This window comes from Fistularia commersonii, chromosome 26 (genome assembly GCF_037954325.1).
Source record: "Fistularia commersonii isolate RoL2024-O1a breed Wild chromosome 26, RoL_Fcom_v1.0, whole genome shotgun sequence".
Lineage (NCBI taxonomy): Eukaryota > Metazoa > Chordata > Actinopteri > Syngnathiformes > Fistulariidae > Fistularia > Fistularia commersonii.
In genome coordinates this window covers 4,857,739-4,880,221 of record NC_141309.1, presented here as the reverse complement: position 1 = coordinate 4,880,221, position 22,483 = coordinate 4,857,739, and the positions used below count along the sequence as shown (strand labels likewise).

Below are 22,483 nucleotides of genomic sequence, written 5' to 3'. Positions count from 1 at the left end.
TGACAAACTATATTTGCATTGATAATTGCCGTTCGTATTCGATTTAGATGTCTTTGTATTCAAACTATAAATTCAGTCTTTGTGTTTCTGAGACCGGAAACGCATTCGCTTCGCAGCGACAGTTGGGACTTGAGTCAGCCACGAACTTTGACCGATAATTTGGGGAAAGTGTGCGCGCACACGAAGTTTACATATGTCGCCGTGTGGATGTACATTCTGTGTATAGAAGCTTAAAAAAAACAGCTGTGATGCGTCAAACTAGAAAAAAAACTATATCGTATCTCCCTCATTCCTTTAATCAGCTAATATTTAACACCAACTGACTACAAATACGTACTCCGTGTGAGGTATTTCGCTCCATTGTTAAAAAGAACCAGATGTCACAAAAAGGAGGAACGGATACAAACAGAAAACTACTGTACATTTAGTTCCTTTGGGGTTGAAACTACTAAATTCAGCAGTTTTATACAAGGTTGTTACAGTCGACTGAACCGACCGCCCCGAGTGCTTACAACACATTCATAATCTGTTGGCAGGGGTTGGGATGCTGGATCCTTGGAAAGCCGGGGGCAGAACTATGAACTTCCCGAAACTTTTTGAGCCACAGCTCTCGAAACAGGTCGCAGGGTTTGGAAACGTCAAGGAAACCGTTCGAAAGAATGCCGATGAATCGCCGAAGCTGGTATGCATTCCTCCGTCGTTTACACATGTGGCTGCGAGGAAGCTCTTCCACACTGAGGTACAGAGTGGAACTGCTCTAATCTCTTTTGTAAACACTGGTGTGTGTGTGTATGTGTGACCCCAGGAGGCAAACCAGACCCCTTAATTCACTATCCATTCTCTGCTCAAAGGGAAGCATCAGACCTCCTCCATCCATTCTTTCACTTCACCATCCCTCCGTCCCCCTCCTGTCTTTCACCGCCGCTTCGCCCGGCATGTTCGTGTCCCTCGGCTTAATCCATTATTGTCTCCCATCTTCTTCTTCTCGTGTGTAAATCCATATGCACTCGTGCGTCTGTATACTCCCCAGTGGTGGAGGGAGGAACCTCTCACTTCCTCCTTAAACACCTCAGAGGCCTGCAGAGGATGTGTAGCTGAGACTCCTGACTTCTTCACCCTCTGTAACTGCACCCATAAATAAAAACATGGCCGTACTTAAAATTCTTCAACTTCAAACGTATGTATTTTGCCATGTCAGACAAATGAGCCCCATCTTAGTTCTGGTTATCAGCTCAGAAATTCTTTATTCGCCAAGTACTTTTCATGTTCAAGGAATTTGCTGTGGTTTTAGTGGTGCCTTGTGGGCAGCATAGAATAATAATAATAAAAAAAGGAAATGTAAATAAAAAAGATAAAACAAAAAAATCACCAAAAAAAGGGGAAAAAATTAGAGAAAAAAATTAGAAAAAAAAAAAAAACAAGAAGACACCAAGGTGGTCGTCCGTGGCGCCTTGTTGGAAACTCAACACAATGTAGTCCGTTTTAAATTGAACTGGATAATCTGAGTGCTTTGATGCTTGGACATCATCCTCAGACAAAACCCAACATTCAAAAAGACGGGGCGTCTTCTGGTGGGTCTCGGACGCTGGCGTGATCACATTGCCGCTAACAACATGTGGCGTGTGAGACGCCGCACATTCGTTTACTTTTCCGTTTCTCTCTCAGCCTGCCAACTGCAATCAGTCAGTGACACACACTGACGTGCAATGAAGAGGAAAAATTGCAGGTGTCCAAAAAAAAAAAAAAAACTGTCATAATTGATCATTTGGTCCGTTGACTGAACTTGATTTCACTTTTACTGAAAACAGCCTCCCTTACTTTTATTGTCATCTTATAACAAACACATGGAGCACAATGTGGATTTTCCTTTTCAGTCTTTTTTCATCATATAACATACGAATTAGTATCTCTTAAAATAAAGATTTTCAAAAATCTGATTGATCCAGCCTTCTGATTTTGTGTCATTTCCCCTTCATATTCACATTGAATTTCAATTCAATTCACATTCTATTACATGTTGCTTTCACCAGATTTAGTTTATGTGACTTGAGGGACGCATACAGAATTTTGAGAGATTTTAATGCTCAGAAATGGATTGCTCTCAAATGATTATGAAATTCTGAAATTGAAAGCACTTCACTCTAAAAAGCACTCATCTGTTCACATACATTAATGGTGGCAGAGCGGTCATGCAAAGCGCTCACAAGGTCAGGAGGAGCGCGGAATCAAACTGCAACCTTAAGTCTGGAGGGACGCCTGCCCCATAACCGAGCCAGAGCTGTGCATTTTGATCATAATTCTAGTTCAGTCAAAGAAAAAAATCTTAATTTATGTCAGCACTGAGATTTTCTGGTCATTCTCTTCTAGAAAAATGAAAAAAAAATGCAACAAAACAATACAGATACATATATGAAAGAATGGATGACCATAAAAATAGAGCATAACGGTATGTATCATATGTAAAACTATGCATCACATACACATGAGAAATAAACAAATACAAACAGACGCATGAGCACCATATCAAACATGAACCATCCTCGTGCACCAAATCGAAGACAAATGGAAAGAACAACACTGGAGCCCAAGACAAGTGACGTACCACTGAACATGTGTGTATGTACATAAATCTACTGGTAATCAGGACGCTGAAACAATATGGGCTTCCAAACTTTGTCAGCAAAGAATTCTTTTGTGACAACAGTGAGCTAATCACAAATGGTTAGAGGTCAGTTTTACACATGAATCTGATTTGAAAGTAAATTGAATGTTTTTATTTGACTTGCAGTGAAAATGTTTGCAATACCTGATCATATTCAAGGAAAAAAAAACATGAAAATGTTGCAGAAAAAAATTGCCTTTTGCACACAGGATCCACTGCGGTGTCAGAAACAGAAGAAAATATGAAGAAATTCATTTTAAAAAAGGGGGGCAATATTGCAGGAATATCCCTCTTTTATGAAAAAAAAAAGATGTCTACAAAGACTGCATTTATTAACCCTTTACAAACATGTGTGAAACTACACAAGCATTTCCAGTCCTGCAGATTCTTGACAAACATCTGTTTCCCCCCGGAGTGAACGGACCCTAAAATGAAGCCTGCAAAGACACAGAATGACTCAAAGGGGCAAAAAGCAGGGAGCAGACAGTTCAAACTTCTGACTCAAAGCCTCATTACAACCCCGCCACGACCTTTGGGGTCAAGAACGACCTTCTCATGACCTCTGGTGGTGTCTTAATAGCACCCATCCCGACCTGAGTGAGAGGAGACAAAACGCATGGAAATCTGATATCTGATGCTGAGTTCGCTCACACACATCAACTGAGGCTGATGGAAAACCCAGCGTCATCTACTCTGCTTGTACAGACAGGGACATTTAGCGCACACACACACACCCACACAGAGTGACCAATGTTTCATGGATTCAACGAAAGGCTACTTTTCATTCAGATAAAAGACAAGCCGAAAAACCTTTTATAACTGACACCTTTTATAACTTTTATTCACTTTAGGCACCCTGTATGGTGATCTAAACTTTGAGACGCACAGATCAGCAGTACGGATCGGAGAACACCTCTACTGTGGACTATCCTCTGCAAGATAATCCACAGAAGAAAAGTGCATCCCCTTCTCTAAACTAACTAACTTCATATTGTCTTTCCCTCCATCTGTCCAAATCTCCTCTCTGGTCTTCCTCCAGGCCTTCAGCCTGGCGGTTCCAACCTCAGGATCTTTCTACCCAGATCTTCAGTCTCCCTCCTCTGGCCATATCCAAACCATCCCCGTCTGACTTATCTGCAAAAACATCTAACATGTGTCCCAAAGAGAACCTCAGCATCTTCATCTATGCTGCTTCCAGCTCTGCCTCCTGTCTTCTCCTCGGTGCCACAATATGTGAAATAGATCAGTACTCTGAGTCAGCCTGCTTTTAGACCGAGCTGGTTTGTGACCGAAAGGTTTGTGATCCAGCCCACGTACGTTATGATAACGTATGTCTTGCAGAGCTCGACAAGTCCAGGGATAAGATTTGAAAAACCATTCAATGAGATCGGTAGTCACAGAGGCTGAAAAAAATAAAATAAATAAATGATCACAGATTTGGGGCAGCACAGCGGCGCAGCGCTTAGAGCCTCGGCCTCGCAGAAAGACGCTCCCTGGTTGGATTCTAACAGGAGGCTTTTCTGTGTGGGTTTCTCAAGATTCATCTCGCTGTCCAAAAATATGCAGGAGGTTCACCGGAGACCCTAAATTGCCCAGATGTGTCAATGAGGGAGTGAATGGTTGTAGATCTCTATATCTGGCCCTGGGGGTCCAGGTTGAACCCCGTGGCTGCAGCACCCGAGCAACCCTGATTGCAGGATACGTGACTTAAATAATGAATGAATAAAAAACACAATTGTGCGTTGAGCATCGAGTAAGAAACTCCATCCGATTTCAATATGGCTCTTCCGATGAAAAAAAAAAACATTGTGAAGGAGGATCTGTAGTTGAAATGGAAAAAGGGAAACCCAAAAAAGCGCTATGTGTGGAAACTAGTCACTCACTAGATACTATTCACCAAGAATACTGTAATTATGGAACCCCACGGTGAGAGCAAGCGCACAGGGAGCTGTCGACATGATGGATTCACACAGGAAGCCGCTGAAATGTCAACACGGCACCAATATCAAAGATGCCATGATAAGAGGGAGCTGCCGGGCCAGTGCGCGCACTCTCTCTCTCTCTCTCACACACACACAGCTTGTGAGGTGAGGAGACTGCAGAAAAAGAAAAAAAAAACAACTACCAAACGAGTCCAGTGTTTTATTTCCTACCATAGTGACACTTTTCAAGTGGGACTGTTGTTATTTTTTTTCCTCTGACATCATCAATCCGCCAAAACTGCGGACAAATAGATGAGAAAAATCACATGTTGCTAAGCTCCAACAACTTGGCCTTACTCTGCTTTGACGGACAGTAAAGAAAGAAAATCTGAAAAATGAAAACCGCAGAGATAATATCGTACCACCACGCAACCCTGCCTGGTAACATCATCTTTTCTGCTTCCTTTAATTCTTACGCTCTGTTTTTATCATTTCGACATATTTACATTGAATCCTTTCTGGGCCACAGATTTCTGTCTGTCTCATTTCTCATGTGTGGAGACAGTGTTTTTCGCTCCTTTCAAATAGGGAGAGTAAACTATCCTTAAACACGACTGCCGCTGTGATTCATCAGAAGTTTCACTCTGAATCAGCGACGTCTGCAAAGAGTAGCTGAATCTGTTGAACTACCGCCACGGGATAATAGATTGTAATTCAGTGTAATGGTTTGTCTTATTGATAACAATATCTTTGTTGAAATTGCACCGAGGCCGCTTGTCCGCCAGCAGTGAGAGGCGATAAAATGTTTCACATGTTACGTAGGGCTCTGTGTTGGTGGGGCAGCTCGAGAAGACGTCCATCGAATCTGGAGACATTTAACTGCCGGGAGACGAATCAAAAACCATCATTAGTCTCAGCATGCATCGCAGGATGACAGGTTTGTTTTTAATAGAAAGAAAGAAGCACAGAGCGTGGCTGAATTTTTGATTTTCCCCTTTCAGCCATCATTTCCCTACATCTGTAGGACACATTATTGTAGTGCTGGATGGGTGAGATTACACACTAATAAGACTTCACGTTAACACCTACTGGCTTTGCTGCGGTATAACGGATTGGCTGCTGGATGCCTAGCAGCATACAGCAAAGCGTTTACACACACACACACACACACACACAGACCTGTGCCAGGTCACGGTGCAAGGAAGAAAGCTTGGCATTTCTCTCTGAGCTTCCACCCTGCTACACACACATATTTGCGGCAAGGCAATCCGACCTGGCTGAGGGCAAAATCATAAACCATCCAGGGATTGTGTGTATCTGTGTGTGTGTGCTTATATGAGAGAGAGCTGGAAGAAACGATTGAAAATTAACAGTGCAAGTTTAAGACTGCAATGACCCATGACTGGATTGGTGTGTATACACACACAAACACAAACACAGACATAAAAAAAAAAAAGCGAAAGAGAAATTTGCAGATTCCTGAACAGAACGTCATACACACTAGCTGCTGTGTTTGCGGTGCTACAAATACACATAATACTTTTCCCACACGTGCAATGACTCTTGAAAAAGCCTTTCATGGGTACCACCTGTCATCTGACGAATACGTAAATATCTTCCCCGTTTAGTAAAATGAAGCGGTTTTGCTTTCTTTCACTTCCAGCACGCCCCTTGTTTCATCTCTACAGACACACTGCTTTGGGCCCCCATTGCTTCTGCTGGTGGTGGAAGTTATCCATCATTTTTTTTGCTGGCTCCAAACATGAAGCCTCTCACCGTCACCTCATCTTTCCTCTTCACATCTGCCAAAACATTTCTCTCACGCTTGCAGCTCTGACAGTGGTTGAACACTCCGCCTATAAAAAATACTTCTGTAGCATGTATTGACAGGAAGAGAATTTTAAAGGTCAAAACGCCGCCCCGCAACCACCTTAACCCTGAATTAACCCTTTTTTCCCAAGACACCCTTCAAATATGATACTTAATGACAGGAGTTATTTTGTCCATTGCACTGAGCAGATGTTTGCACCACCAGTGCATCTGCAGATTTTCTTTTAATGCATGAGAAATGTATATGAATGTGATGATTGCCCCGGTGGGGATCAAAAAAAAAACTATCTTATCTTAAAATTACAGCGACTCTGTATATAAATGAGACTTCAATAACTGAATTATGAGGCTTGAAGATTACCACCTGACCATCAATTATATTTGAATGTGTTTATTTCTTGGAGAGCTTTTAGTTACGCCAAGTAGTTTAAAAAAAAAAACAAAAAAAAACTGCAACATCTCCTTTTGGGGCCCCATACAAAACTATGTGAATTTTAGAGTTTTTCTATTTTTATCGATGCATTCTTTCTATTTTTGTCATCACATGAAATCTTGTGCAAGTTGACCGGATTTCCATTGTACAGTGGATGCTATCGAAATGATTAGAAAAACTAATTTCCGACAGATTTTAAAGTAGACAGTTCTCTTGACGCTGTCAAGAGACAGCTGAAAAGGATATTCTTCTGTTAAATCGCAAATCAGTCTTGATGTGCGAAGCCAAAAACAGACAGCCTCATTTCAATTAGATCCCACGCCTCTTGGAACCAGACCAGTTTTGACAGAATTCTATAAACCCAGACAATTAATCTTACAATACATCACTATTCAATCCTTTAAGCTCTAAGCTGCGATGTGAATTGCATTTTTTTTTTTTAAATCAAGACTGCTCACCAACATTTGTGATGGATTTGGATCGATATGTCTGAAGTACTCAAGTTTGTTAGTCTTCTACCTGCCTCCGGTCATTCTGCTGAATCCCCTGTCTTGGAAAAGAACGCCCCCCCCTTTTGTTTTTCTGTAGCTTTGTTGTTCCTGCTCCTGAGACCCAGTCACTGCGATGTTACGGAAAGACTTTGTTTGAGTGAAATATCTGTATTTCTTGCCAGTGTCTGCTTTGGCTAAAACGTGGCTTATAGAAGCTGATGACAAACTGTTTATCCATTTCTTTGAGCAGGTGCAGGATTATGCTCAGGAATGGGGGGGGATACCCACAATATTTATTCTCATTGGCCTTTAAACTTCAACTTTTGTAAATGTTAGAATGTCAGTGAAAAAACAATGACCAACTATTTATCTTTCAATTAGAATCTTTTCTTAAAAAAAAAAAAAAAAAAATCATTTCTTTCCCAGTGTTTGGTATTTTCGTGTATTTACGTTTGGTGCTGTTTGCGGTGTATCAATAAACAATGGAGAATGAAATAAATAAGCACACAGAGGACATTAGAAACATGTACACTGAGTGAAAGCAGAAACATATGGCTAACTTTCCATTCGTCTTGACTCCCAGCTATGCAGCCCAGTGATTGTTCTGCCAGAATTCCAGGCAATTATAGACACTTCCTTTTCAAATGAGGCAGTCTTTTAACGCACCCTGGCTGATATGTGGAACCATTTCAGTTAAAAGTATCTAAACAATTGACACAAATGAAAACCATAGTTTTGTTTGAGCTATCAAACAGATAAATCAATTAAATGAAATTACACTTTTGCATATTCTATTACTATAATTCCAAGTCAAAATTGTTATTTTGCATGTTTTATTTGAGCTTTCATCACCAATTTATTGGATGCAAATCAGCTCAACCAGACTGACAATGCTTGATATACTGTTTTTAATTAAACTTGAAGCATCCAGCCCACAAAAAGAACTGAACATCAGTGCTTATAGTGATCAGGAAAAGGGAAAAACGCACTAATATTTTACTGAGTAAAATTGAGGTGTCAAAATCCCGTTTGCTCTTCGTGCACTCTGAATTGAGTAGTGTGTGCTTCCCCCTATTGGCCTGTGGGACAACTACAGCTACACTCCATTTTCACCAGCTGTGCTCTTGAAATCATCTTGTTGTAATTGACTATTTTAAAGTATATCTTAAATACCATCTACACATAATCCTGGCCTTCATCTAAAACAATTTAACCCAGTGTTGTTAACAAGTTGGTTTTATTTTGCACATAAACACAAATGAATAACAAGAGAAAGAATATCAAGCATTTGTAAATACAAGGTAACTGTTAAGTTTTTAGCAAGCTGCTCTCTTAAGACCAAAAAATCTCTAATTTGATGCAAATACTTGTATTTAGAATCTATGATTAAAAACCATAGAAAATAAAATAAACATATAATGATACAAAGGAAGAAAGACAGCAGGAAAACAAGGAAATTGTGTGCTTGTTGTGATGAATGTAGAGTTGTTTGACACATTCAAAGAAAATTATCATTTAAAGATGAAAGCAATTTTTTTACAAAGCAAAAAGCACAAAAGTGGCAGAAGAATCCCTCACACCGACTTTCACACAGCCTTCCAACTTTCACAATCTGTCCTGAGGCTGTGCCTTATAAACTATTCATCTTACACGTGAAGTTCTCCAAAGTTTCCCGCAGCTTCTGTACAACAGCTTCATCCTCCTCTAAAGCCTTTGTGCAGGTACGTTGCACGCGGCCATGCATGTCCTCCAGCCACTTCTGTTGGACAGGAACCATAAAACCCAACCCGGGAACAAAAACAAGCATGAAATAATGCTCATCCAAGCAAACACAAGGGTAAGAGTAACTGGATTCTGTTATTTAGGCAAGGTATGCTAAAAGATCAATAACCTACAAGGTTTCTTTGTTTTTATTTTAGCACTGAGAAAAGTACTTTAGTTTACTGTATTTGAATTGTGCTCCTGATCAAACTACCTACTTTCTGCCTAACTGTCCTTTGTAGCAATAATTCTGCATTTCATTCATGCTCTAACTCCCCAAAGGCATTGAGTCACCAATGACCAAAGTAACATCTGAACAACAGTGAAATAATTCAAATAATTTTTCCTGTATTGTTTATGCCTTAAAGACAATAAATGAATCCCCATTTGTTTGATAGTAATTCTGTTTTACAATCGTGTGTCGTGTACAATCATACAGAGAAATTGTAAACTAGTGGAACTGTAGAAATTGACTCCTGTGTGTAAGAAATACTCAGATTGAGGCATTAGCAAGCATTTCAGCATCACGAATTTACTGAAACACAAATGCTTCGCGATTCCCCACCGTTCTGTCTGGTAAATAAAGTTCTTGGGACCATTAGCACAGTCCATAGATATGTCCAACGCTCTTGTTGAAAATGCAAATTTCTTAGACATGTTTAGGAAGCAACTTTAGAAAATAAAGGCTTGTCTATATAAGACTCAGCTCAAATAACATAATAAAGGCAGTTCAAACACTAGATTTTTAGCATTTTTAAACAGTAAAAACTCCCTCTGGTGGTGGCATTTTCATATTTTCTGAGTCTGCAGGCAATGATATATGAATTTTATAGTAGACAGTTTTTAGAGTTACCGGAATCTGCAACTCCTACAGAACAGAGCAGAGGGAAACACATTGCTGTGACGTACCTCTGTATCGGACAGGTGGTTTGCTGCTGTGGTGAACACTGATGCGAGGTTGTTGGCAACTGTTCTTCTCTCCTCATTAGTTTCCTGCAGCACCAGGTGGTACCTGAAAAAGTCAAATGATTCGCTTTGCTGGAAAACAAACTACAGAAAACTTTTGAGATGTCCTTGTTTTGCTATTTATTTAAGATCCAGAAAAATGGAAAGGAGACCATCTCTTTGCTTACAGTATTGATAAACAAATAGGGTTAACTTACTGTTGCTGCGCGGTCTTCAGTTGTTGCATGGCTTCATCATAACCAAAATTAACCTTCTTCTCAAGAAGTTTGCGATGATTTTCTGCTGACTCCATCTCTGTTGCCCACCCTTGTTCGTCTCGGGCCAAATCCTGTAGAAACATTTTTTTAAGTCGCAGACATGAAAACACTGACAAAATTTGAAAATGTTTGTTTATTCTTATTTCCTGGTCCGACACATTAAATTAAACCATCTTTTTCCAATCAGAAGATATAAAACTATGCAACTAACATTGCATTTGCCACATGATGGATGTGGAAAAAAAGCATCTCTTTCAGTATATGTTGGTATCAACAACAAGGCTTACCTCCATGTTGCAATCCAATTGTTCATCAAGTTTGCGGATCCGCTCCCTCAGCAGCTTCAGGTCATTGGATTTATCCAAGATGTTTGAACTGATCTTGAAGACACATAAACAGACAACTATTATCAGTACAGAACGACTGTCTCCATTGAATGGGCATTTCATAACAAAAAACAAATACTGTACTTGTTCACAGGACTCCTCCAGACTGAGTTTTGTGTTTGCAATTCGACTGTTCTCCTCCTCTACATCACTGACCAGCTTTCTTAAGAGCATCTATAACACACGGTGGAGATAAAAGCAATTAAAGCACTTTTAATATCTTAACAGTAACAATGACGAAAAGACAGGAGGCAGCGCTGAATGTCAGAAATGTAGGTGCTCTTTGGGAGTGACAAGGATCAGGAATGAGTCTATCAAAAGAACAGCACATGTTGGATGTTTTGGAGAGAAGGTCAGGAAAGCCAGACTGAGATGGTTCGGTTATGTACAGAGGATAGATAGTGAATATATTGGTTAATGAATGCTGGAATTGGAGGTGCCATGCAGGAGGTCTAGAGGAAAACCAAAGAGAAGATTTATGGACATAGCGAGAGAGGATATGAAGGTAGTTGGTGTGATGTGAGAAACGAGGATACACAGAATAGGGTTGGATGGAGAAGGTTGATTCGCGATGGCGAAGCCTGAAGGAAAAAGTCGAAAGGAGAAGAAGACAGTACATTTATCTTGAACTACCCAATCAAATAATTATACTAACAGTAAAATCAGAAACCGGAATATATTGAAGTTTATCACCTGTAAGTTACTAAGATTTATTGTTACTTGTCAGAAAATATGTAATCTATGAGAAACCAATGAGATGATGCGTTTTGTCAAGTACCTGTATCTGTGTTTTATGCTGAACCATGCCGGCTGATCCAGATTCAAATGGCCTGATCTCAAAATCATGTCCACACGCATTCTCTGCAGACAGTGGGATCAGCTTCAGCTTCCGAGCCAGCTTGTGGTACTCTGTTAGCTTCAACTCCGCCTAGAGGAAAATTAGTGAACAGAACAGGTGTGTGTGTGTGTGTGTGTGCGTGTGTGTGTGTGTGTGTGTGTGTGTGTGTGTGGAGGGGGGGGGGCAGGCATATGGGGGGGGGCGTCAGTTGTGCTGACCAGCCCTAACTTGTGTCCAATACACAAACACACTGGTCATCTTGAAGGACATACTCCATGTAGGCACTGTACCTTCTCTTTCACTTTGGCCAAAGCGATCTCTTCATTCCATTTGTGTTGTTCAGTTTCTTCAAGAGATTTGCTGAGACTAGAGATGGTCAACTGGAGTTCCTTCTTCTCTCTTGTGATTCTCTCTATGTCAGCCGGTGTGAACTTTTGGTTCTTCAAGAGGAGCTGTAGATCATCTTGCTCAAGTTTTAAAGACTCTAGTTGCCTAACTGAAAAATAAACAGTGGAAAACTATGAAAATCAAGTCAAAATTGAAATTAATTCACAGTTCGGAGAGAAAGTAAATGTTTAAAACTGCTGCAAAAAACTAAGTCAAAATGTGGCCCCACAGAAATGTATTTAAAAATACTACAGTATACTGTGTGAATCTGTTTGATTAAATTAGCACCCTTATTTACCAGTGTTGTCCATCTCCTCCTTCAGTTCTAAATCTCTGCTCTCCAGGTTTGGTTCAAAGGACTCGAGACTGCTACGAAAGGTCTGAAGCTTCTTGAGATCTGCCTGCAGCTTCATCTTTTCCATCCTCTTAGTCATCAAACGGTCCTATACAGAGGAGGTAAAACAACATTGAATCAATCATGACCAAAGACCATTTAAACAGAGACTGATTGAAAAAGAAATGGCAAAATATAAGTGATATTGATTTAATACATAGCTGACAGGCTGAAATTAATTTGAATAATCTGAGTTCAAGTGACAGGGCATATAGGAGCAAGACACAATATTATTGAATAGTCACCATATTATCAACAGAATTGACATTTAACATGATTTTTCCAAAGTTCACCTTTTTCAGGTACTAATGAAAGGCTACAAGATCAAGGATTTGCTTTTTGTTTTTTGAAACAATACAATGTGTTTTTTAAGGGGTGAAATAAACAAGACAAAACACTGGAACTGGTCATGATTTCAAATTCACAACGAGAGGTTTAAGATCGTAACATTTTGTAATTTCATGTGTGAGTATATAATCTTCAGACCGTTTGGTTCTCCTTCTCCAGCCGTTCAACCTCCTCACTTAAAATCCTGTGTTTCTCCTCCATGGTCTGCAGCAGGGCTTCATCAACGTTGTAAAGCCTCTCTATGAACAGACACACAGCTCTTCATTCCCTCAGCAATTTCTAATTCTGTGAAGATTTAGTATTCAACCAAATATGTTTTTGTAAAAAGGAAAAAGTGGTTGTTGAAATATAAAACATGCATTGGAGCTCAATGCTAAGTATCAACTAATTGGAGAGAGCTAGTACTCAATTTGTGGAGGAATGCTTCATCCTCATTCTCATAGCTGTCATTGCCCCGCATGAATTTGGAGTATGTCTCTGCTGTATAGTCCAGGAACAACTGAAAATGAAGCAAATTAAAAAGCACAAAAAGAGACAGAATAAATGTTTTACAATTGTGTAGCTGGTAGTCTATTCAGAGAATAATCTTTTAGTTACATTAAACAAGAAGACAACGATCTATTAAACCCTTAGACAAATAGAAAACCTTGTCATAACTATATAATCAGTGTTCCCTCTAAGCTGCTTACTTACACAATCATGCACCTCTCCAGCATTCTCAGCGCAGAGTGAAAATATGCAGTGCAAGAAAAAAAATACAAGCCGAACTGTAAATAATAAAAATGTGTTTAACTAATTTACAGACGCACTTTGCTGTGCGTGGAGAACGCTGGAGCAGTGTGCGATTGCGCAAACGCACAGCTTAGCGGGACCATTGTATGTAATCTTTCTTTCAAATTAATCATTTGTTTACATTTAATAAATAGTTTAGAGGCAGAATCTACCTTGATGTACTCAGCCCCTTCTTCAATGTTGTCATTGTCTTCGCAAATGTCATTGAACAGCAGCTCCTGCTTACTCATACTCCAGTATATCTGACACGTTACGGACAAGAAAATACAACATTCAGCAAAAGTTGTAAAATTAGAAGAGATCAAAAATCAAGGCCATTCTGCAACATTAATACATGATAGAATGAATTTGGATGCAGGAGAAATAGATCAGCATCACTGCTATCAAGCAGGAAAGAAAACCAGTCCTTAATATATTTGTTACTGTCGATGTTTATATCTCACCTTAACGTTGTCAATTAGCCACATGAGCGCACCCAGTGCCTGTGGCCACGTATGGGGAGCGCCAACAGAATACATTGAAGACTTGGACAGAACAAATGGATACCTGAAGCCAAAAGAACAAAGAGGTCTGCTAAGCAATGAATTTAAGAATGGAAGGAGAAATGGCATGAAATGGCAACTTGTAAGCTTAATGCAGAATTTTTCACGAGGAAGTTTTCATTACATTGTTCTTTTGAAAAGACCCTATGGTCATATATGTGTACATTATTTTCAACTGTAGCTTAAATCTTTTAACAACAGCAGTCTATTCTTTATTGAAATTATTTTCAACACGGAAAGCGAGATGGGGAAAAAAAACTGATTATGCAGTTGTTTTTTGTTTGTCAATGTGAAAAGTGTTACAGTCAATCTTGTTAATAAATGCAAGTAGAAGGATTGTGCTCTGAATGCCAATGCATTTTAACAGTGTGAACCACCACAAATAACAGAAGAAACTGCAGTACCATGATATTTTATGAATACCTGAGGGCTTTCAACAGAGCTGGGATCTCCTCTTCCACTTTTGAGTTGGGCATTTCAAAAGTAGGGTCTATCTGGCGGTAGATGAACTCAAATATCTTCACAAACTCCTTGGTTGAGGGAGACTGGAGGGTTTTGGGTGACAAGATCCCTGGGTAACCCTGGTCTGTCAAGAACTAAAGATATTTGAAAGGGCATATAAGGGAATCTCCTCATTATAAACAACACCGATATACCGGCAACTATTTTGCTGCAAACTAACCAGAGTTTTAAAGAAATAGCCCATACCCTTAAACCTTGGAAAATCTGTGTTAAATACTAACAGTGGGGTGATGTCAAATTAGACAAAATCATTCTGGATAAAAGATTCTTACCTCATGCAGCTGTCTGATACACTGCTGGACGAAGACTTTATCATGGAGGGGACGTGAATCTTTGATCTTCTCACTTCCTCCAAACACCGATGTGGTGCTGTTGCGTGGCATGCCAGCTCCGCTGGTGCTGTGGTCCCACCAATAAATAAAGAACAGTTTAGATATGTGATGCGATTAATCCAGTTATCACTTCAGAGCCCTTTAATCAGGATTACACACAGAAATGAAAAGTACTGGAAAGAAAAGTTTAATTGCAGTGAAACTAGGAAAAGAAAACTTTCCTTAATTTTCTCACTTGGCACCCACTTATCTCTGCTTTGTAACAGCGATTTCAATAAACTAGTAGCAAATACAAGTAATAAAAAAGCTGAGACAACCAAAATATTTGCTGAGTATTTTTCCAAAGTGCCTTTCAAAATCTGAGACAGTTTAAAATTAGGAGACTGTTTGTGCTGGAATTTTATTTCAATGGTTAATTTAATTTTATATCTATGTAAGAGATACCATTTCAAAAATACTGTTTTGTTTAATTTGAATGCTTAGGCGTTAGTTCAAGCCTCAATGATTTAACATGTGCTAGATTCATTGTTGTTTGTGAATTATTCTGCTCCCATACCGTGCGCCGAAGAAACTGGTCCGCCTCTCCGATGTAAGAGACTGTGGTTTAGGTATGTTGAGCTTTCCAAACGAAGGTTGTTTACTAAAAGAAGAGAACATAATACATCAATTGCAATATTTCTCAAACAAATTTTAGCCACATATTGCCTAACAACAAACAAAAAGTCAAATCCTTATCTTCATTGCTCTTGGCAGAGTCCTCCTGCCCTTAAAGAGGCAATGTAAACATTGTATTTTAGTAAACATGTATTCTATTAAGGTCTTATAATATGATGATCTGGTGGGTAACAATTCCATATTACACATCTGGACGAGATTTGGCTTCACGAACCAACTTGTTTGGCTGCAGTGCTATTGTCACTGTAGTGCAAACTAAGCAAGAATAGGATTCGTTAACAATCTTTATAAACTTAACAATTTGTAACAATAGGTGACTCAGTAGGGGTGAAGGAAGCCACTGTTTCCAATCAATACAGTATGAATGCACAAACCTCCGTGGTGTTGTATACACCATGCTCATCCTGTTGGAGTCTTGCACTCGCATGGGCAGGTCCAGTTGCCTGCTTGTCCCACGACTCATTCTTCCACTGGGCAAGTTGAATAAATATTAGAGAAAAAAAAAGTAACCGTAAAATGTCATCACACAACGAAGTGACACGACAAAAATAGAATCCCTATGTCCTATTCATTGCAGTCGATGCCATTAACTACGATGACCAAGAAAACTGGAAATCTGACAGGGAGTCTGTTTTCATCCGTAACTTTAATTAGCAAAGTTAGCTAGCCAAAGCCGCTCAGCCGAGAGTGAACACTGAACTCGATACATGGAATTAACCGTATTCCACATTTTAATAATAAATAACTGCCGTTTGGTGCATTGCTGTTGCTCAATGTTTAAAAAACGAGAACAGGTGACGAAATGTAACGATAGCAGAAGCGTGGATAAATATGAGCTAATACATAAAAAAACGGGAAGACTAGAAACAGCGAATATCAAAAGCCACACACGAAAACTCTAATTGGAAGATAAATGTAAGATATAAAGGGCGTACCGTTCCATATCTCGAAGCCTGAATTGGCGTTCACAAATTGCCGAAAACCAAGACAACGGAAAATCGTGGGGAAAAAAAAAGAGATACCGCCAAGATTCAAAACAGCAGTTGGTGACGTTTAAGTACGGAAAGCCGTTTGGTCCAACTGCGACTCGTTCCGCCGTCTGCGTTTGTCCAGCGCCTCCATACGAATAAGCGGAGACAAAACGTGGCGGACTTGCATGGTTTTTGTCTTGTTGTTGAGAGAACCACCAAATATGTTACAAGAATTAGTCATTAGTATTTCAAATAAAAACATTGCGATATAAGGATTATTCATTGTAAAACAAGCAATGTATAATTACATAAAAGTGAGTCCTACTTTAACTAAACAACCCATTCAAATGGCTGCCCTTCTGTTTAACTTTTATAAATTTACATTGTGAAATGAAAACATATTAACACTTTGAGCAGACAATTGACAAAGAGAAGTAGAAAATTTATTGCAGTATTTGTTCCACCAAAAGGTTATGAATCCCCTTTCCTCTTATTACTAGGGTGACCTAATACAACAAAATCTACATTTACAAAATATCCTCCTGCAATAGGCCACATATACTGCATGCGTAGGTCGAAATAGAATAAATTATATTCAGAGGACTCTGCCATTGTACAGCATGGACAAATAAAAGTGAACAAAAATAAAAATTCTTATTTTTTTTTCCTTTGTTTTTTTTTTCCAAATATCTAAAAGCTAAAAGGAAAAACCATCAGGTGCTAGTAGTATAATAAACTCCAAAAACACTTTAATAAGAACATCAAAAAGACTAATTTCCAACATTCACTTAAGGTTTTATTCTTTTTTTTACAGTTTTTTGTCTTCAGAGATATAAACATTTTAGTTTTTTTTCGTGTTAAACTATGATACAGTGGGAGTAGAAATGAGCGACTAGAATCTGCTGCACAACAGCGAAGGAGCTCCCACAACAATGTTGACGAAACATTTCCCTCCAGGTCTCTTTTTCGATAGCCTTTGTAAGGGATAATTTGGGTGAATTATTCCTTTAATGCCTTCTGGATTCTATCCTCTGCACTTGTACACAAACAAAACATGAGCAGTCACTCTAATATAACAAGTCTTATGTTTTGTGTCATTTTTCATTTTTGCAAGAATGACTCATGTAAAAGTATGTAGTGTCAAATATTCTTGCACTTTTGTGTTTTCTTACAAAAATGAGGAAGGAGAGGAGGGGAGGAATCCAGTGAAGTTTGGCTGTGTTGTTGGAGGTGGCAGGTTGAGGAAGAAGAGGGAGAAGAGTATTCTGATAAGGTAGGAATGGAGCAAGGGGACCAAAAAATAAACAAAAGGGGGGGGACAAAAAAAAACAACAAAAAAAAAAAAAAAACAGGAGCCATTAGCTAGCTCCTCCTTCCCGCGCTGCATACAGTGAGCGTAAAGTCTGTACTACTTTGTTGCTCAGTTTGTGGTTGCTGGTCAAGGCAATCTTCTTGTAAATGATGTCCGACTCCTTTATAGTGTCCACCCAAGGCACCAGTTTGCGGCCATCGCGTTTCTTGGCCTCTGCCCAAGGCCCGGAGTAAGAGCCAGCCATCCAATGGATGTTGTATCCACTGGAGGTCTTTTGGACAACTCGAGCTATTTGTGGCCGGTCCTTATATTTGGGGCAACAAAGGGCAATCACATCCATAGCATCCACTGTCTCACTCATACGGCCAGGATCTGTGGAGTCGCCTGCTCGCCTTGACCTTCGAGAAGACTACGGAGAAGAGGGGGAAACAATTGCACATTTTCTTCCAATAAATTGTTGAATAGTAGCGTGTAAAAATCAGGAGCTTCTATCTATCTCACCCCTGGGGTCCTTTCATCACCATCACTGTAGTCATCATCTGTTTCTGGTCCCGCCTGGTTGCGTGGACTTGGGCCTGATAAAGACCCAGAGCCCCCAAGTAGGGCATTTATGGCTTTGTTACGGATGTTAGCACTGGCAGATGCTTCGCCTTCTTCATCCTCCTCATCTGGGTCCAAGTGTTCCATCAGAACTTTGAACTGTGTGGGTGAAATGACAAGGAAGAGTCGAGAATTTTATTTCAGACATGATGGCATTTTAAACATGAACCTCTGAAAAAACTGCATGAGTGACAGTGATTTTCCAGTGATTTTACATTACTTCTGAGGTGGTAAAGCAAAGGTGAGAATACTGAGACCCACTGTGGCAACTGAGGAAACTTAAAATTAATATAATTTAAAATTAAATTTTTGATTATTGTTTAAACATGTATTCATCAATAGCTTTAACATATTCATATCAATGTATGACAGTGGCATCACAAAAAAGATAATTAGCAGGATTATATCAGACTGCAAAAGAAAGCTGTGCAATGTTTCAGCTATCTGGCCAGCATCTTTTGACATTATACACAAGCCTGATGACTTACATCGAGGTACTGTTTAACAATACGCCTCTTGATATCATCTGTCAACGAGGCATGGGCAATGTTGTTGGAGATGAAGTCCATTGTTTGTCGTGGGTTAAAGTGAACATTGCTTTTTCTGTTCACTGCCTTATCATACACCTTGGCTGACTCTGTGGGGGAGTACTTCTGGATTTTACTGGTGAGAGACACAGCAAAAAATAAATTAATTAAAAGTGGCAGTAGGCAACGGTATACCGAGCATCAAGATTATTTAATGTCCAGAGTTGTGAAAGTAACCAACACCAAAAGTGGATATATTACTTAAAATAGGAGATAATATTCTGTGGCTATTACCCATCAGAGAATCCATACTGATTCTTCAGATGCTGTTTGAGCACCAGCAGCAACAGGATGCCTTGAACAGCATTAGCAAAGTCCAAGAGACCAGTGGCACTTTCTGGAAGCCGTCTTATTACTTTTTCCGCATCCTCCACATCCAAATCCTCCAGCTCAGAATCTGACTCCGAGCTCTCTGAGTCTGCTACTGGTTTTCTGGCCTTTTTGGGCCGCCGTACCACGTCGTCATGTTCATCATCACTGTTGCTGTTTTCATCGTCATTACTCCTAGGGGAGTTACAATTCATTTTTTCCTCTTCATTCTCCCCATCTGATGGGTGCTTCCACTCCTTTACTTTTTTCACCTTCCGCCGCGGCTCCTTTAGCAGAAGCTAAACAAATTGAAAAAAAGTTATCCGTAGTAATTATCTTCAGTTTTATTTAATTTAAGCCATTTTTTTCAAGATAATGACCCCTTGCTTTTGGTAGATAGTACCATACCTCTTTGAAGGTTTGCAAAAGATTGCTGCCAGACACAGAAAGACAGATGTCTATGTGGTGCATGATGAAAAGAGGCTCCTCCTGGCTCTGGTACGGGAAACAGGCTAGATTGTCTGCTATAAACAGCAGCATATTTACTTCCGTCTTCTACATTAAGAAGAAATGGAAGGAAGGTTAGGGGATTATTTTTAGACCATATAACAAGCAGGACATGTAACTGTGAGATTGCAAAATAATTAAATCTGACATTTTACAAAAGTTAAACCCATAAAGATAGTACTTAAAAGTGTAATCTGATGCCTAATTACTGTATTTCTTTTCAAGGCAATTGATTAACACAGCTGTCCAACGCTAATACTATAAAGTGCATCACTCGTGATAGTAGATGTACTCACAGCACTGTCATCAAAGAGGTTCAACAGTGAGATAAGGAAAGCTCTCCGATGTTGCCTGTTTCCTCGGATCATAGTAAAGAGGTGGGAGCAGAGTGCTGTGTGGGCTTCGTCCTGTCTAAAGCCCCTAATGATGGTCCTACGAGATAACGCAATGGCCTGCTGCAAATTGTAGGACATCTTCATTCCAGCAACAGCCTTCATCTGTAAAGAATGGAAATACAATTGCAGTTTTTAATGCAGCACTTTTTTGTTCAGAATCAAGTGGAAAGACTTTTCGACCTAGTTACAAGCAACAACATCCTGATTAAAAGTATATAATATCCCAAAGTAGGCTAATATACTTCAGTATACATCAATCTATCTATCAATGATTTTAAGTTAAATTTGGACATATCCTGTTTATTTTCATCATTCCTCAAGTTTTCCTGCAAATCATATGAAATCCTCATATATGTGGTGAACCATTTTCATTTTATTTTTCATGTCAAAGGAGGGTCACAAACAAAAAACCTTCACAAATGGAAAAACTCACATGGATGAATCCTGTGTACTTCTTGTCAATCTCCACCAGCTGCTGGTCAGCCTTATTCCTCATGCTAGGCTCTGGATCTGTTCCCATGGCAATGAGGTAGGGTACACACTACACAGATTGGGGGGAAAAAAAGGTTTCATTAAGGTGAACACAAATGTATTCTCTCTCAAATGTTTGCATTACAGGTCAATAATGTAATTCTGAGTTATTTATCTCACAAGGGGACACAGATCTGATTATACTGCTGTTACATGAATATGTAAGTTTTTCCTAAAAGCCTTGTTTTTTAATCTAAAGCAATGGAGGTGCCATCCCTGACCAGGACAATGTCATGGAGACAATGTGAAAATGCTGAACTGGGTTTAGCACCTCTTTAGTACCCCTGTTCTTTTCAAAACAATGTTTTTTTTTTTTGCTTTATCCTGTACATCAATATTAGCATTGCTATTTTTTTGTCATAAGTGTCTTCTAAGATGGTTCTTATTTCCATTATGTGCTTTGTTCCACACTGCAAGAAAACACAGTGGCAGTTTCTGATCAGATCAACACAGCAACTACATATGACTCAGACCTAGAAACCACTGATATTGATCATATAAAAGCTTGGATCCGAACTCATACAAGTACCAGATTGGGTCTCTAGTCCTGTCTCTAAGGTGGTGCTGCAAAGAATTACGAGAGTTGATCTGGCAGAATCTTTGCAGATGTTTTTATAAGATCAGCCAGTTTGAGGGGCTGGTAAGGAACTTAATGCCTTAACTAATCAAAATGTATTTAAAGTTCACATTGCTTACCTGTACAGGATGAATTAGTCCCTGGTTCAGTGTGAGAGCAATGACATTAAGGGCAAAGTGTCGCACACTGGACTGGGTATGGAAGAACGCCTCTAACACTTGTTTCAGATAAAGCTGCATGATGGAGCTGCTCATCCCTGATGAGATATCTCCCATTTCTTTTAGATCCTCCTGTTTTGACAGTTTCTTCCCTGTAGAAACATTAAAATGATTTGTTCTGTACTACAACATGTAGTGTTTTGAATTGAGCTGTTGTACCACATGCAATGCAAAGCCCTTTAAGGGTTTTTACGTTGTATAAACACAGAAAAGACAGACTTACATTCTCTGTCTGCTTCCTGCATCCGCGTGTCTTCCTCCTGAAGATATGTCTGGAGGTTTTTGAGGATCTGGATTTTGAGGTTAATTGAAGATGTGCTGTCCGCCAGGATACCATTGTATAAGCTTTTTACCTCTGGTACAAACATTTGGCTGGGATGCATGATTACAAGGAAGCCTGGAAGACCAGAGTAACAAAAAAAGTCTTAAAAAACAAATAGTTTTTATCGGGACATCTATTGAAGAAAAGACGAAAGGGAAAAAAATCTACTTAAATACATAATTTTAGTTTGGTTTTTCTTCTCAATTTGTACTTTAAACAGTCCCATTGTTCTGAATTCCAAAGAGCATAAATCAATTTTTGTGAAGAAAAGTTAATAGGCTAAAATGTTGTTGCCCATTCAACTATTTGTCAGATTAATACTGAAAAAACAATTTCTCTTGCCTAATCCGATGATGGCTTTGGTCTTGACTTCCTCATCTTCATGTTTGGTGAAGTACAACAGCAGCTCAAGAACTTTCTCTTTTATAACAACCTGCGCACAAAACACATAGATGAAATGACATGATAAGAAAGCGTATATTTAGTATTTGTTCAAGCATTAAAATCAGTAAACACTATATTTTTGGGATGCTGAATTATTTGTCTTCCTTCGCAGTTACTATTTGTTCAACCTCAATATCCCGTGACAGACTGAAACATTTTCAATCTTAAGCTT

The 22,483-nt window shown here is 39.3% G+C and overlaps 2 protein-coding genes across 4 annotated transcripts in view; both read right to left on the bottom strand.

Annotated features, from left to right (window-relative positions):
* Positions 1-8,595: 8,595 nt before the first annotated feature.
* ndc80 (NDC80 kinetochore complex component) lies at positions 8,596-17,084 on the bottom strand. Of its 2 annotated transcripts, XM_086173908.1 has the most exons (17): positions 16,474-17,084; positions 15,913-16,008; positions 15,420-15,503; positions 14,804-14,930; positions 14,433-14,605; positions 13,911-14,013; positions 13,620-13,709; positions 13,081-13,174; positions 12,814-12,914; positions 12,232-12,376; positions 11,837-12,042; positions 11,487-11,636; positions 10,793-10,882; positions 10,610-10,702; positions 10,263-10,393; positions 10,009-10,111; positions 8,596-9,097 (listed from the first exon to the last, which is right to left on the bottom strand). In XM_086173908.1, the coding sequence occupies exons 1-17, from the start codon at positions 16,479-16,481 to the stop codon at positions 8,969-8,971; spliced, it is 1,923 nt and encodes a 640-aa protein (XP_086030034.1). In that variant the 5' UTR covers positions 16,482-17,084; the 3' UTR covers positions 8,596-8,968. The 2 variants fall into 2 exon arrangements, with proteins under 2 accessions (XP_086030034.1, XP_086030033.1); XM_086173907.1 differs by having other exon boundaries at positions 10,610-10,882.
* A 152-nt stretch (positions 17,085-17,236) lies between these two features.
* Positions 17,237-22,483, bottom strand: part of nipbla (NIPBL cohesin loading factor a) — a 29,869-nt gene continuing 24,622 nt past the window's right edge. For both annotated transcript variants that reach the window (XM_086173905.1, XM_086173906.1), the window contains exons 40-49: positions 22,210-22,300; positions 21,769-21,942; positions 21,447-21,637; positions 20,653-20,760; positions 20,121-20,321; positions 19,726-19,872; positions 19,243-19,616; positions 18,910-19,084; positions 18,323-18,520; positions 17,237-18,230 (exon numbers count right to left, since the gene is read on the bottom strand). In XM_086173905.1, the coding sequence (XP_086030031.1) occupies positions 17,868-18,230; positions 18,323-18,520; positions 18,910-19,084; positions 19,243-19,616; positions 19,726-19,872; positions 20,121-20,321; positions 20,653-20,760; positions 21,447-21,637; positions 21,769-21,942; positions 22,210-22,300 (2,022 nt within the window). In that variant the 3' untranslated portion in view covers positions 17,237-17,867. The remainder of the gene's footprint in view (positions 18,231-18,322; positions 18,521-18,909; positions 19,085-19,242; positions 19,617-19,725; positions 19,873-20,120; positions 20,322-20,652; positions 20,761-21,446; positions 21,638-21,768; positions 21,943-22,209; positions 22,301-22,483) is intronic.

Coding starts and splice junctions, on each gene's coding strand:
- ndc80 (XM_086173907.1), bottom strand. Junction 13,175..13,619: donor AAGGGGCTGAGTACATCAAG/GTAGATTCTGCC, acceptor CTTCATTTTCAG/TTGTTCCTGGACTATACAGC. Junction 10,394..10,609: donor AATTGGATTGCAACATGGAG/GTAAGCCTTGTT, acceptor ATGTTTCTACAG/GATTTGGCCCGAGACGAACA.